Source organism: Ovis canadensis, chromosome 23 (assembly GCF_042477335.2).
Source record: "Ovis canadensis isolate MfBH-ARS-UI-01 breed Bighorn chromosome 23, ARS-UI_OviCan_v2, whole genome shotgun sequence".
Taxonomy (NCBI): Eukaryota; Metazoa; Chordata; class Mammalia; order Artiodactyla; family Bovidae; genus Ovis; species Ovis canadensis.
Window position 1 is genome coordinate 20,443,517 of NC_091267.1, and position 14,438 is coordinate 20,457,954.

The window sequence follows — 14,438 nt, forward strand, 5'->3', positions numbered from 1 at the left end:
ATATTAATTAAATTATTAATTTAGTTAAAATCAAAATTAACATTTAATCTTCTTGTTCCATGGCAAACTTATCTTTTCATCACACGGCAAATGCCAATAGCTTGAAAGGCCACAAATGATTAGATATGTATGTAGCTATTTCAGTATGTAGAAAAGAAAAAAAAATCAGTATCTGGTTCACATTTTTCTAAAAACTCAAGTTCAGACTTCCCTTTTCAGTCAGCATTTGCCACACGTCTGGATTCCACCAATTGTCTCTTAAGTTGTAAGCAGTGAAAAACTACTTCTTCAGAAGTAGACCAAGAAAAGAAAGAAAATGAAATCACCTTTAAAGCAATGAAACCCAACCACCAACCATCATTACTGGGGAAATAAGTAGTCAGGGTTCCAGTGAGACCTAAATATAAAATTCTGCATACCACACCTTAGCTGTACTTCTCAACCGAAGTCTCCAAAAATTACATGATTTCTAATAAGTGAATTGGGCTTCCCTGGTGGCTCAGTGGTAAACAATCTGCCTGCAACTCAGGAGACGAGGGTTCAGCCCCTGGGTTGGGAATATCCCTTGGAGAAGGAAATTGCAACCCACTCCAGTATTCTTGCCTGGAAAATCCCATGGACAGAGGAGCCTGGGGACTACAGTCCACGGGGTCACAAAAGAATCAGATATGTTAGCGGCTCAACAACAAGTGAAATAAATTTGTATTTTTTCCATAATCAAAGGATATAGATCAAAGTTTGGATTCTTTAAGCAATCTTGTTGCTTCCTGAAGTGGCATTCTCATGCAAAAGTGAGGTCATCACCTGGTAAATCAAGACACCAGCTCAGAAAGCAATCAAAGTCGTGAAAAAGTCATTTTGTAAATTATTGAGGGGCATGCAAACACACTCTACTAAGAGTTCCAAGGTCACAGCAGAGAAAAGTACTGAAGTATATTTTTGCCTTATGCTTTATAATTTTCACTGAAACGGCTTCGTTTGAAGACCTATAGGGAAAGGCAGTGTTGTACCAAAAGAAGGCAAAGAGGCTGTATATTTTAACCTTTCATGGAATCATTTAGATTTCCTTTTTTACCTTTAATCTATTCATGTGGAATAAATATTCTGGAAATGAATTTTTACCTCTCCCCAAAAATCAATTCTTATTTTTGAACAGGGAATTTTGTTAGATTTGTGCTCATCTTGCACAAATCAATATAGAATGAATTAAAATGTTATTTCTGGAAATAAGAAAAAAAAAGGCTGAGTTACAGTTAGAAGACTTCTGGATGGGGTGGGGGGGTGACAAGAACAGAATAAAAGCAAATTAATAACAGGATGTTTTCCATCCAGAGCTAATTCATCTACTGACAAGGAAAGGGTTGGGAAAAGTTCTCTTGGTTATAGATTGGGTTGGCCCAGAACTTTTAAACAACCAAAAACACTGTTACAAATCATACTCGCCAGGAGAAACACTGTTACAACTAAACATTTAACTAAATGGAAAAAAAAAGTTCTGCCCTTTAGGCAATGCTAAGTTCTTAACCTTGTTATAATAAAAGTTGTCCCTTTAAATAATTCAATAAAACAAAGGCTTTTCTTTATTTCCATAAATGGGTCAAAGGTATATGCAGGAACTGATAACGCTCAAACACTCTGAGCACAGCAGACTGTTCATAACCCTGCAAACAATTCGTTTAGGGAAAAAAAGAAAACAAAAAATAAAAATAACATAGAAAATTTCATTCTAAGGGAATCTTGTATCTATTCTGCAGCTAATATACCTAAAAATTATTAGTTATCAAATGATTGTCAATCAGAATTATTTTGAATTCAGTTCAGTTCAGTTCAGTCACTCAGTCATGTCTAACTCTTTTTTGACCCCATGGAATGCAGCATGCCAAGCTTCCCTGTCCATAACCAACTCCTGGAGTTTACTGAAACTTGTCCATTGAGTCAGTGATGCCACCCAACCATCTTATCCTCTATCGTCCACTTCTCCTCCTGCCTTCAATTTTTCCCTGCATCAGGATCTTTTCAAATGAGTCACATCTTCATATCAGGTGGCCAAAGTTTTGGAGTTTCAGCTTCAGCATCAGTCCTTCCAATGAATATTCAGGACTGATTTCCTTTAGGATGGACTGGTTGGATCTCCTTGCAGTCCAAGGGACTCTCAAGAGTCTTCTCCAACACCACAGTTCAAAAGCATCAATTCTTTGGTGCTCAGCTTTCTTCATAGTCCAACTGTCACATCCACACCTGACTACTGGAAAAACCTTAGCTTTGACCAGACCGAACTTTGTTGGCAAAGTAATGTCTCTGCTTTTTAATATGCTGTATAGGTTGGTCATAACTTTTCTTCCAAGGAGTAAGCATCTTTAATTATTTTTGATTAAGATACTTCAAATTGTTTTAAGTGTTTTAGTTTAGGCAATATTTATTAAAGTCAAAATATAGAAAAATCGGAAGTGAAATTCAAATAACCTCCTCTCTGTTCCTCATTTTAATGAGATGGCTTTATTTTAAGAGGATTTTCACTTTTCTTTTATCTCTATCAAAACTCAACATAAACTGACTGATATCAGTAGACTTACAAGATTCATAAGTCATAGCTGGAAAAAACTAACAAAACAATTTCTGACTAGCGGAGGGAATCTCTTAGAGTGAGAAGAAACTTTTCAGTCAATGAAGTTCATCTGCCACTAATGGGTCAATAATTGTGTGCACTTAGTCATTTCAGTCATGTCCAACTATTTGTGACCCCGTGGACGATAGCCCTCCAGGCTCCACTGTCCGTGGGATTCTCCAGGCAAGAATACTGGAGTGAATTGCCATTTCTTTCTCCACGGGATCCTCCTGACCCAGGGATCAAACCCACGTCTCTTACGTCTCCTCTATTGGCAGGCGGGTTCTTCACTAGTGAAACCTATTGATAGTTACTCAGTCATGCCTGACTCTTTGCAACCCCATGGACTGTAGCCTGCCAGGCTCCTCTGTCCGTGGAATTCTCCAGGCAAGAATACTGGAGTGGGTTGCCATTTCCTTCTCCAGTGAAATCTATTAGAGATTGTTTATTTTTAATTATAATACAAGGCACTGAAAAGAATTCAAATGTTTTCACATAATTTTTCAAGAAATGGTCAACACTGGTATACTGTCCCACATCTCTGCCTTCTAGATACTTTATTATCTGATGGGGACGAGTTAGCCAGGTAATCTCACTATTGTACAAAATAAATAAATAAATCTAATCATGCCTACAGTAGGTAATCCTACTTGATTACCTCATAAAATAGAATGTGAAAGATCTACATTTGAATGTGCTTAATAAAAAGTGATCATATTTAACACAAAGCTACTCATGGGAAAGTGCTCACATTTTTATACATATTGAACTATTTTGATTTCATTAGCACATTTTTTGGTTCATTAACATAGTGAAACATTAGGTATCACCTTCCCCTCTGGGAACAAGAAGGGGCAGGTCCTGTTGGAACAGACTCCTGTCTTCCCACTGTGGAGTAGCCATGTGACCCCACTGGACGCATCTGAGAATTTTATTATTCTGGCCACAGATATCAGTTCAAGAAGGAATATAGGATCCAGTTTAAGCAATTTGGAGTCTTGGCTAGGATCTCTCTGCTGCACCTGAGAGGAAAGAAACACCTTTTCTCCACTGATTACAAAACTATAACAATGTGTCTCGAGGGCTACCAGCAATCAGGACCCTCATCACATGGAAAGCTTGAGAACAGAGCTGACATCCAGAGACGACAGGCGAAAGGAAAAGGTCAGGATGGCATGGAATCCCTGGTTCGAGTTCTGGGAGTGAGCCACCCACCATACCATGAAGTTATTATCATCTATGGTTTGGGGGAGTAAAGGCATTGCTTATTTAAAGATGGAATAAACCATCTTCAGTTCCTTGATAATCACCTCTCTCAATATTACATTAGGTCTTACTGAACCTTACCTTTCTATGACAACTCATTTCACTTATAATTACTTTTGCAGTTTGGACACATAATAGAAGCTCAAGAAATACTTTCAGCATCAATGAGTGAACCAATGACTAAAGGAATTCATTAGCAATGGAACAGGAAAAGCGTGAAAGTGTTAGTTGCTCAGTTGTGTCTGACTCTTTGCGACCCCATAGACTGTAGCCCACCAGGCTCCTCTGTCCACGGAATTCTCCAGGCAAGAATAGTGGAATGGGTAGCCATTCCCTTCTCCAGGGGATCTTCCCGACCCAGGGACTGAACCTGCGTCTCCTGCATCCTAGGCGGGTTCTTTACCCCTAAGCCACGGGGGAGCCCATAAAGCAGGTATAAATCGTTATTTCCCAGAAGTGTGGAGGGGAATGTCCCTTAGATTGATCACACCATTTATCATATGAACAGGTGGTACATTTTTCTACCCATGTAAGTGCAGGCAGAGAAGCTAAAGACAGGCTTTAAGTATAGCTAGAACTTCTGTAAGGAAGTTCTTGCTCAGGGTGTGGAAAGAGAATTGGCTGAGCATGGGTAAAAGAAATGAAAAAAGGTGAACCACCATGGCTACTAGTACAATAGGGCAATCTCATTATTTATTAGCAAAAAAAAAGTCAGAATTAACACTTTTCCTTATGCACCAAACATGTGGAAAAGTCCTCCCAAGAGTTCAACTTCACTGAATCTTGTTCCTATGTTAGTATATTCGGTAGTTAAAAGAAAACTTGATGAAGCCATACAAGGGACAGCAGTGGTCACCTCCCCCAGTAACAGAAGATAAAGCCCCCCAGATACACCACCAGCCAGGCCTGTGTCAGAGGTTTTCTGCCATGGCTTAGACAAGAGTATGTTTTATTTAAGCGGCAGAGTAATCCCCTAGAGAAGATAGTTGGTCATTCATTTACTTACGCTACAGTTCTTTCCCAGACAATCACAGATGGAAACGCTTCAAATAATAGAAAGCCCTGAAGGAAGGAAGGAAGTATATCCTACTGGCTTCGAACATAGATTTTTGGAGCCAGACGGTATGGCTTTAAAACTGGGTTTGGTTTTTTTTTTTTGGTATGTGTGTGTGGCTATGGGAAGGTTCACCTCTGTGCTTCACTTTCATTTTGTATAACCTTCAGGTGTCTGCCTTGCATAGGGCTTAGGAAATGAGAAATAAACATTGAGCATTAAAGTATTAGGTATTAGAAGTATGACTTAGCGGACACAACTTAGCGACTGACCAACACTGAAGCACAATTCATTTGTATTATAATTGAGAAATGCTGTAAAATCCAGCCCTCGTTTCATACACTGATTTCATTAACTGCATTCTGGGAGAACTCTTTTTTTTTTTTTTTTTTTGCAAAGTAATGGATTCTTCTGCCTTTAAAGATATATCAATGCATCTATTGATTTTCTAGGCAAGTGTCATAACCCATAGTCACAGTTAGGCTTGTAATTCTCAGTGCCAAATGGAGCTAACAATTTGCCAGCCACAAGAAAAAAGGTGTCGAAGACTACAGTGAGAAATGGGCTGCAGTAAAGCCCATTTAGGTGAGCAGGAGGCTTCAGTGACACTTCTCAGCAGAGAGGACTAGAGACAGACTCCACGTCCTGAAGCTGTTAGACGTGCACTGGGGACAGAAGGAGGATTATTTACACAAAGGAGGAGAGGTTCTCTTTAATGACACTCTAGGATGGAATCCCATATACTTAAAAGAACAGTTTATGGGCTTCCCAGGTGGCACCAGTGGTAAAGAAAAAGAATCTGCCTACCAGGGCAGGGGATGCAAGAGACCAAAGCAAGGAGACGCAAGCCAATGGCAGGAGAAGCAAGGGTTTGATCTCTGGGTCGGGAAGTGGGACCCAGGATACTGGAGTGGGAAATGGCCACCGACTCCAGTATCCTTGCCTGGAAAATTCTATGGACAGAGGAGCCTAGCAAGCTACAGTCCATGGGGTTGCAGAGTCGGACACGACTGAGCACACACACACATAACTTATGACCTAAGCTGTTATCAAAAACTAGCGCGACCCTAGACTTTCATAGGGTCGCAGAGAGTTGGACACGACTGAAGCGACCTAACACACACACATACATTAGACTTACAGAACAGAGACCAGAAAAGGCTAGCTTCCTAGAAGAATCTGTGCTTACTAAAAATTTCCTTGGTGTGAAATCCATGGCTCGTGATCAGAGTCTCTTTCCAGCTTGAGATGTACCCTTATTTGCAAGCCAGTTACCAAGGACAGAATTTGACAGCCCCAAATGACCTCTATGCAAAGGCAACTGACCTGTTCATAAACTCTGTAAAAATATTGATAATCCCTGCTCTGGTCAACCTCTCCTGAGCTTTTACAATCTGAAGGAGCCTCACCTAAGAGGAGACTCCTCTAATTCTTCCAGAAGAGGTGGGAGGCTACCTGGTATGATGTAGGGAAAATGCAATTCAAAACAAAACTCCAGGAGTCTAATGACTACAAAATTCAGCTATGCTCAGATATGGATATTTAATGTAGATGCCGCTGCTGCTGGGCTCTTTGTCAGTGTCAGGCTCTGGTGCTATCAGGAGGCCCTGGATTCAGGGGAGGTAGTATGGGGAATGGAGAAGGCAATGGCCCCCCACTCCAGTACTCTTGCCTGGAAAATCCCATGGATGGAGGAGCCTGGTGGGCTACAGTCCATGGGGTCGCTAAGAGTCGGACACGACTGAGCGACTTCACTTTGACTTTTCACTTTCATGCATTGGAGAAGGAAATGGCAACCCACTCCAGTGTTCTTGCCTGGAGAATCCCAGGGACGGGGGAGCCTGGCGGGCAGCCGTCTATGGGGTCTAAGAGTCAGACATGACTGAAGCAACTTAGCAGCAGCAGCAGCAGCAGCCTGGGGAAAGGGGATGGGGAACGCAGATGAGGCAAAAACATCCATTAGTAAGACAAGTCATGCAAAAAGAGCAGGAAAAACAGAAGTCAAGTTTTTTTTTTAAAGATGTTACAGGTTAGGAAGCCCTTAAAACTGGAAACTGGAATACAAATACACTAAAAGAATTAAAGGATTTTTAAAACATGAAGTTTAAATGAAGCTAAAGAGTTAAAAAAAAAAAAGATTGGAGATTAAAATAGCAGGATAAGGACTAAATTCAAGTGAAATAAAAGTTAAAATATTTTTGATTCGGAAAAGTTGGAAAGCGTAAGTAAAACCTGTGAGGTTAAAAAAATAATTTAAAGATGAGGTGGCAGTGAGCACTGTCTGCATGACCATCAAGAGGAGCTTCATCTATACTATTTCATCTGATTGATGACTGTCATTTATCACTTTATAGATACTTCTGTCTCGAGTATTCCTTTGGAAAAGGTGTACAGATTCATTACATATTCTAATGTATTGTCTATAGATTATAAGATAAAGTCAAGCACGTATCTGCTGATACTTTTTAAGCTGACCTGTCTTTATACTTAGAAAAGTCTCTTAATAGTAAGCTCCCCTGGTGGCTCAGATGGTAAAGAATCTGCCTGCAATGCAAGAGACCCATGTTCTTCTATCCATGGCTCAGGAAGATCCCCTGGAGAAGGAAATGGCAACCCACTCCAGCATTTTTGCCTGGAGAATCCCATGGATAAAGGAGACTGGCAGTTACAGTCCACGGGGTCGCAGAGTCGGACACGACTGAGCGACTCTACTGTAGCAACAGTTCAGCTCTGTTTGGATGAGTAAGAATCTATTTGGCTAGGGTGTTAAGTCTGTAAAGTCTAAACTTCTACATAGATCCCGAGACCTGACCATCTCTTTCCCTTAATTTCCCATTTCATTAGCACCACCATCAGTAAAGTCTGATACTGGAATCAATGCTGTCAATTGATACCCGTTCTAGAAAACATGGTTAGAACAACACATTATTTGCATTCTATGAAAGTCAAAATTTGTGATATATTCTCAACCAGGTCATTTAAAAATTTATCTTTGTATTAGCTAGGATAAATGACCTGTTAAAACGTAACTGAACAACAAATTTTCAAGTGAACGTTCAACCCAATGTGGTGTTTCAAGAACTTCAAAACATATACGGCAACTCAGTGGCTATTAGGTATCATTGTCTATGAAAGGATTTTTAAGTAACTCCTACAGAAAGATCACCTGATTCTATTGAACATCATGAAGTAATAAGGGACATATTTTTTAAATGTCAAAATCCAAACATTTTTTATCATTTGGCCTAACATTCTGTTAGAGGTTTTATTATTACTGTGTTATTTTAATTAGTCTTTGCTTTGCAAATGTTCTGCCAACTCGCTCCATCCTTTGTGCTGAAGGCTTTAGCAACACTGGCTGTCTCCCCTGTCACCATTTCACTTTTCCTGTTTTACTAAAACTTGTTGGTCCCTACCTCCAGTCTCTGCCCAGTATATGGGACGCCCAGAAATAACTCAGTTAGCTCTATACTAATTACAAGTCAAACTCTGCATCTGATTATTAAACAGACCACAAGGCAGATCTTGTGAACGAAATTTTTATTTACATGTTGTATCTAGAAGCAGATACATAAATTCTTTATACGATTAATCTCCAAAAATGTGCAAGAAATTACTATAGTTTGTTTACAAACCAAAACACGTATTAAAATCAATGGACTTTGGATAATTCATTCTGTGGTGTTCTCAGTACAAATGGTACACACCTGATTCGAAACATACAGAAAAAGTGTAAACTACAGCAATCTGGATTGCAAGTATTAATTCCATGGCACTCCGACAACTATAAAATTTCTTTAACCCAACATGTATACTTATTACAAAATTCTATAAGAATTTTTCATCATCTCTGGAAGTAGAGGTTGAATCACTTTTCAGAAACAGCAACTACACACTCGCCATGTTATGACTGATTAATAAAAAGGATGTTTATAAAAAATCTTTACAGGATTAAAAAAGTATTAAAAGAAACCGAATTTGTGATTACTAGCGTACCAATACTTTGTTTTAGAATTTTAAAGTTATTTATGGAACTGGCAAGTGTTCCTTATTAGAGTTTTCAGCGAAACTGTCTATTGCTGGTAGTGTGACTTCAAATTAAGACTTCACGTTGGATGAAAAGCCATGAAGATTTAAAACGGATTATTTTGAATCATTCATAAAGCAAATCTCTCTCATATACAATGTGAACTGTACAAGGATCAAAACTGGCATTTCTGAAAGCACTGTTAAGAAAGAGATTCGGACTGGTAGCACTAGCAGGGACACTGAATATAACCTACTGAAGATTTCAGTAACTTTTATCCTGTTTTAGTAATACTGGCTCAGAAATTATCCTGTATATTGTACTTGGGTTTTATTTCCTATATTCCAATGGTTTAGCCTTTTGGCACGATTTCTTTTAACAGCAAGATGGTTGCCCTGTGTAGCTGGTTTCCTTAAAAACTATTTTAAATTCTATGATCGTTTCCTGTGACATTTTTTGACCTTCTAAAATTTTCAGATTATTGCACCAAAATGGGGCACAGTTTTCCTTAGAGAAAGGAGACTTTTTCAAGTACTTTCTATGCTTTCTTATTATTTGTAAAAAAAAAAAAAAAAAAAGCACAACAGTGTCCTAGGAAGCCTGGAAATAGCTTCTGGCTTCCATCATGTTTCTGGGATGAGATATTTGATAAAAAGCAACTCTGATTCATTTCGTATGGCAGAAGGATACAGCTTTCCTGTGTTCTCTTGCCTTGAGCTCAGATTTTCAGAAGCAAACATTTAAGAAATCACTTACAAGCAGCACCCATGTCATCTAAGCCACCATTCAGCAGAATCCAGAAATTCACCCAAACGCTACCTGCACAAAAGCTACAGGATGAAGCCTTCTCTTTTTTCCCTTTCAATTTTTAACCAGAATGTTTTACTAGCCTATAAAGCCAATTGTTCAGTATATTGTGCTGCCTCGGCCAAATGGTTCTCTAAACAGAAGCAAAAAACATTGCAATATTCCTCTCTGTTTGTAAATGATTTCTTTACAAACACTTTTATTTTTATTGATACACTATCAGACCCTAGCAATCTGAAATTGGATTAGAATAGGGGATTTTACTTAAAGGAATTTTAGATTATGAACATACAAAAGCACACTACGAATTGGCTTTCTGAATCAGAACAGTATCAAGACTTGCCCTCCATAAAAACACAAAATACAATTTTCAAGACATTTATATGGAAATCAGGATGATCTTAACTTGAAACCAAATGGCTCGATCTTAAACACATGGTTATCATGAGGAAGGTGTGGGGAACAGGCTATGCCCACATAAGACAGGGTTCAGGGCAGTCCAAAGACCTCTGTGCACCACGGTCTCACAAAGAGTACATGTCAATGCTTCTAGAAACACGGAGAAGCCATCTCAACACTTATTATTAATACACAGTGACTCTGTGACAATACCTGCCATCTAATATAGATGCACAGGGACTTTTAACTCACCCTAGATATATTTTAAATTGTTTAAAAATAAATAGTTTTGCAAAAAAATAGTTTAAATGTCTTGCATTAATTTGATAACAAGTTTACAACTCTGTAATAGTTCTTAATCCAAATAGCTTATAATGAACACTTAAATTATATTATTACAGTATACTCCATATTCCATCTTGTTAGGTGAAAACATATCAGAAAATGAAAGAGGAGTCTTTGCAACAAGGTACAATCAAACATTCCACCAAAATTAAGTACCTTTTCCCCTTTAAGTCAAAATACCATAACACAGGTATTAATACACTGGGCCTTTTCTTGGTAATTCTCAGTTGACTCAAAAAAAAAAAAAACAGAAACAGAAAAAAAAATGGGGATACTGATATGTCTGAATGACAAAGCTATTAAATTTGACTTAAGACCTTCACCCTTTTTTTTTTTTCAATAGGGACAGGAGATAGGAAAAGGAAGAAATGTCTTAAATTACATGTTTCACTGGAAGGGGAAATATTTTCTTTAAAGTTATGTAGCTAGAAACATCTTCTGGATGGAACAATTTCAAAATACTAAAGAATCTGCAGTGAATAAGTACTGCATTTCAAAATAACTAAAAACTATTGGATATAACATACTACCCCCACCCTGCAAAGGACTGAATCAAGAGAGATGAAAAAACTAATGATGCTAATTTACTTAAGACTTAGCTAAATTAAAAATAGAAACCCATGGATAAATGGCAGTATATATGGTAGGTAAATGCACACACCTGATTCCGTGTTAACATTTTTGTTAAACGGTGCACCACAATTTCCACAATTTTTAAACTAAAGTCACTGGGATTTTTTGGTTTTGTTGCTTTTGTTTTTTTGGTGGGGGACGGAAGTGTTAAATCTAGCACATTTTAATGGTGACTACATAAATGAAAAATATAAACCCAACTTTAAAACATTTTCTTTCTATTCAGATCAATTTAAAACTTTATATAGACTTTAATGTTGCAAGAGATCTAGTCCATTTATGAAAAGCATTTCTACATCAAGTTCACCCAAGAAAATGTTGTCTAAGCTAAAGAAATCACAGATAAAACATTTTACCAGAGGAAAGTATAGATAACAAAAAATTGCTTATCACAGGAAACTAAGATCATCTAATAATTTCTTTGATAGTTCTAGTTCCATAGGTCTTTATACGTTATGCCAATTTGTACCAGAGTTTAATGACAGAAAAGGCAACAATTTTTAAATTGGTGGTATACATTTCTTTACAACTTTTTAATGTAAGGCCATTTATTAAAAACAGACAAACCACAAGATGAAAATGAAGGCAACAGAAAAATCCAGCTTCTCATAACCAAAAGACAGCACAACCTCAAACAATTTAGAAACGAATGTGGCAGAAAGATATGTCACAGACCTGCATTCCAATACCCAAGGTTATGTCAGTTCACAATTCTAAATAAACCTTTGTAGAGCATGAAATTAAAAATCATTTTCGATGTAGGTGTAAACTCTTGTGATTAATCACACGGCTATGCTGACTCAACACGATCTTTGAAGATGGGCCACTGAAAGAGAGACATAACAGGTTCATTCTGCAAGTTTCATTCAACTTTACTCAGGATTGGATACACATGAAATGTGCTTTTAATGCATAAAATCACAGTGGATAGCAGCAAAGGACTGGGGGTGGGTGGGTAAAGAGAATCTGATCATTCACATTGTGATTAGTCTGCACGCTGATGGAAAAGACTTCACACCTCAAACCTCCAGACTTCCCTTTTGTAAAGAACGAAAATGAACCCAAGACACCTCGCAGACGGTTCCCCACCCCTAAAAGGACCGGACACTCTTTTACACACAAAACTGAAATAAAGAGTATGGCAGCGAAAGATTCTGATGGCGATGAAAAGTCTGTAAACTGTATCTCAGTCTCTCTCTCTCTCTCCCAAAGTGCACGATGCCGGGCTGCGGGCCCTGTCAGTAGTGCTTCTCCTGTAGGTAATCCTTCATTTTGTTGGGCAGGGGCAGCTTCTGGATCAGGTCTATCCGGGTGTACTGGCGGATGACGAAGCGGCACAGGTACTGCAGCGAGCGCACCTGCATGAAGCGCGACACCGGGTTGGTGAGCCGCACCGGGTAGGTGGCGGAGCCCGGCAGGCGCGAGCGCGAGTAGCAGAAGGCGCCGTTCTCCGAGTCCCTGATGGAGTGCTCGATGAGGTCCACGATGGACGTGTGCCCCTCCACGTCCGGCTGCTCGTAGAAGCTGAACCGGCCGTTCGAGTGCTCGATCCGGGTGTGCAGGGTCTTGCCGTGCGAGCGGAAGCTCAGGCTGAGCAGGTAGCGGTCGTCCGAGCTGTCCCGCACCAGGAAGGAGCCGTCGGGCACGTTGGCCAGCTTGCCCTCCGCCTCCCAGCGCGTGATGGGCCCCCAGTACCAGCCCTGCTTGGCCAGCTTCTTGAGCTCCTCCGTCAGGCTGGTCACCGCCAGGGGGCCGCTGCTCTGCACCGAGTCGTACACCCTGGCCACCCCGGGCGCCGAGGTGGGGTCGAAATTCAAGTGGCAGCGCACGCTGTCGGCCGCGTGGGCGTCCGGGCCAGCAAGCCCGGCGAAGGTCCTTTGGCTCGGGTCGGTCTGCAGCGGAGGTAGCAGCGGGGAGAGGGGGGGCCCGTCGTCGGGGCCCGCCCGCGGGCTCGGCAGCATCCCCGCCGCGGGGCCCGCCAGCAGGCCGCCCACCGGCGGGTCGCCGAAGAGCTCGGGCGCTGGGCGCCCGGGGTCCTCGTCGCGGCGGGTGGGGCAGGGGCCCCCGGCGGCCGGGGGCGGCGGGACGGCCGAGACCTCCATCGGGGAGGAGCCGTCCAAAGGCACGGTGTACGGGAGGTAGTCCTGAGGCAGCAGGCCCAGGACCACAGGCACGTGCTCGCCCAGGCGCAGGCGCAGGTCCCCGGCCGCAGGCGCTGGGCTCCCGGGCGCGGCGGGCGGCTCCGGGCACGGGCAGGCGGGCTCGGCCGCCGGGCGGAGCTCGCCGAAGTCCTTGCGCACGCCGTTGAGGGCCGGGCCCGCGCCGGGTGAGTGCACCAGCGCCTTGACCCGCACCTCCATCCGGATACACGTCTCCTCCGAGGCGGTGGGCCGCAGCGGCCAGGGCGTGGGGCTGTAGTGGTGGCTGCGCAGCGACGTGGAGCGCATGGGCCGCGGCGCCCGCGCGTCCTTGAACACCAGCGGCGCCGACGACGACGAGAATGTGTCCTCGTCCGCAGCGCCCCCAGCGGCCGCGCCGCCCTTGCCCTTGGCCTTCTGCTTGGCGCTCAGCCGCCTCTTGAGCGTGCCCATGAGGCTCTCGCTCTTGGCCCGGTTCTTGCCGCCGCCCTTTTCGTCCTCGCCGTGCAGCTCGCAGCCGGCCATCTCCTTCCCGTAGCAGCTCCCGAACAAGGACTCCTCTTTGCCGAAGTCGCCGGCTAGTGCTGGCTGTTGTACGACCATGAATTCCGCGTCTTCTTTGCTCTTACTCAAGTTGAAAGATTTCCGGAAGGTCTTAAGGCTGATTTTCTTCATTCTGACGAGCTACCTGATCCGAGGGGCTCAATTTCTCTCGGGGAGATTATCCACGGACATCTGGGCAGGCTGCAGGCGAGGCTGCATCCATGCGTTTTTCCAGCTTCATTTCCCCTCTAGAGTCACTGTCTAAAAAAAAAAAAAAAAATTAAAAGGTCACATTAAATAATGTCTCCACAACAAGTCTTAGTTTTAATTCTTCAGTTTCTGAACAAAGATACCTGAGTATAAGAAGGTAAGCTCCATTTGGACAGATTTTTTTTTTCCCCCATTTCACGCAGCACAATAGATCACCGCCTATTTGACCAACATCTGATAATGCTTCAGGAACAAACCCTAACGTTTTTCGCCTTGCACCTCACTTTGATTTAACCCTAATTATGGTCCACGTGCCTGTCCTTCCTAACACTGAGTCAGTCGCCCTTTTCACAATGACCCACACGGTCCCAGCCACCAGCGTGTGTCCTGCAGAGAGCCAACACTCAGCAA

General features: G+C 41.9%; 1 protein-coding gene across 1 annotated transcript in view; it reads right to left on the bottom strand.

Moving 5' to 3' along the window:
- Positions 1 to 8,450: 8,450 nt before the first annotated feature.
- The window catches only part of SOCS6 (suppressor of cytokine signaling 6), a 33,935-nt gene continuing 27,947 nt past the window's right edge, over positions 8,451 to 14,438 (bottom strand). The window contains exon 3 of the mRNA XM_069569304.1: positions 8,451 to 14,078. Within this exon, the coding sequence (XP_069425405.1) occupies positions 12,375 to 13,949 (1,575 nt within the window). The 5' untranslated portion in view covers positions 13,950 to 14,078 and the 3' untranslated portion in view covers positions 8,451 to 12,374. The remainder of the gene's footprint in view (positions 14,079 to 14,438) is intronic.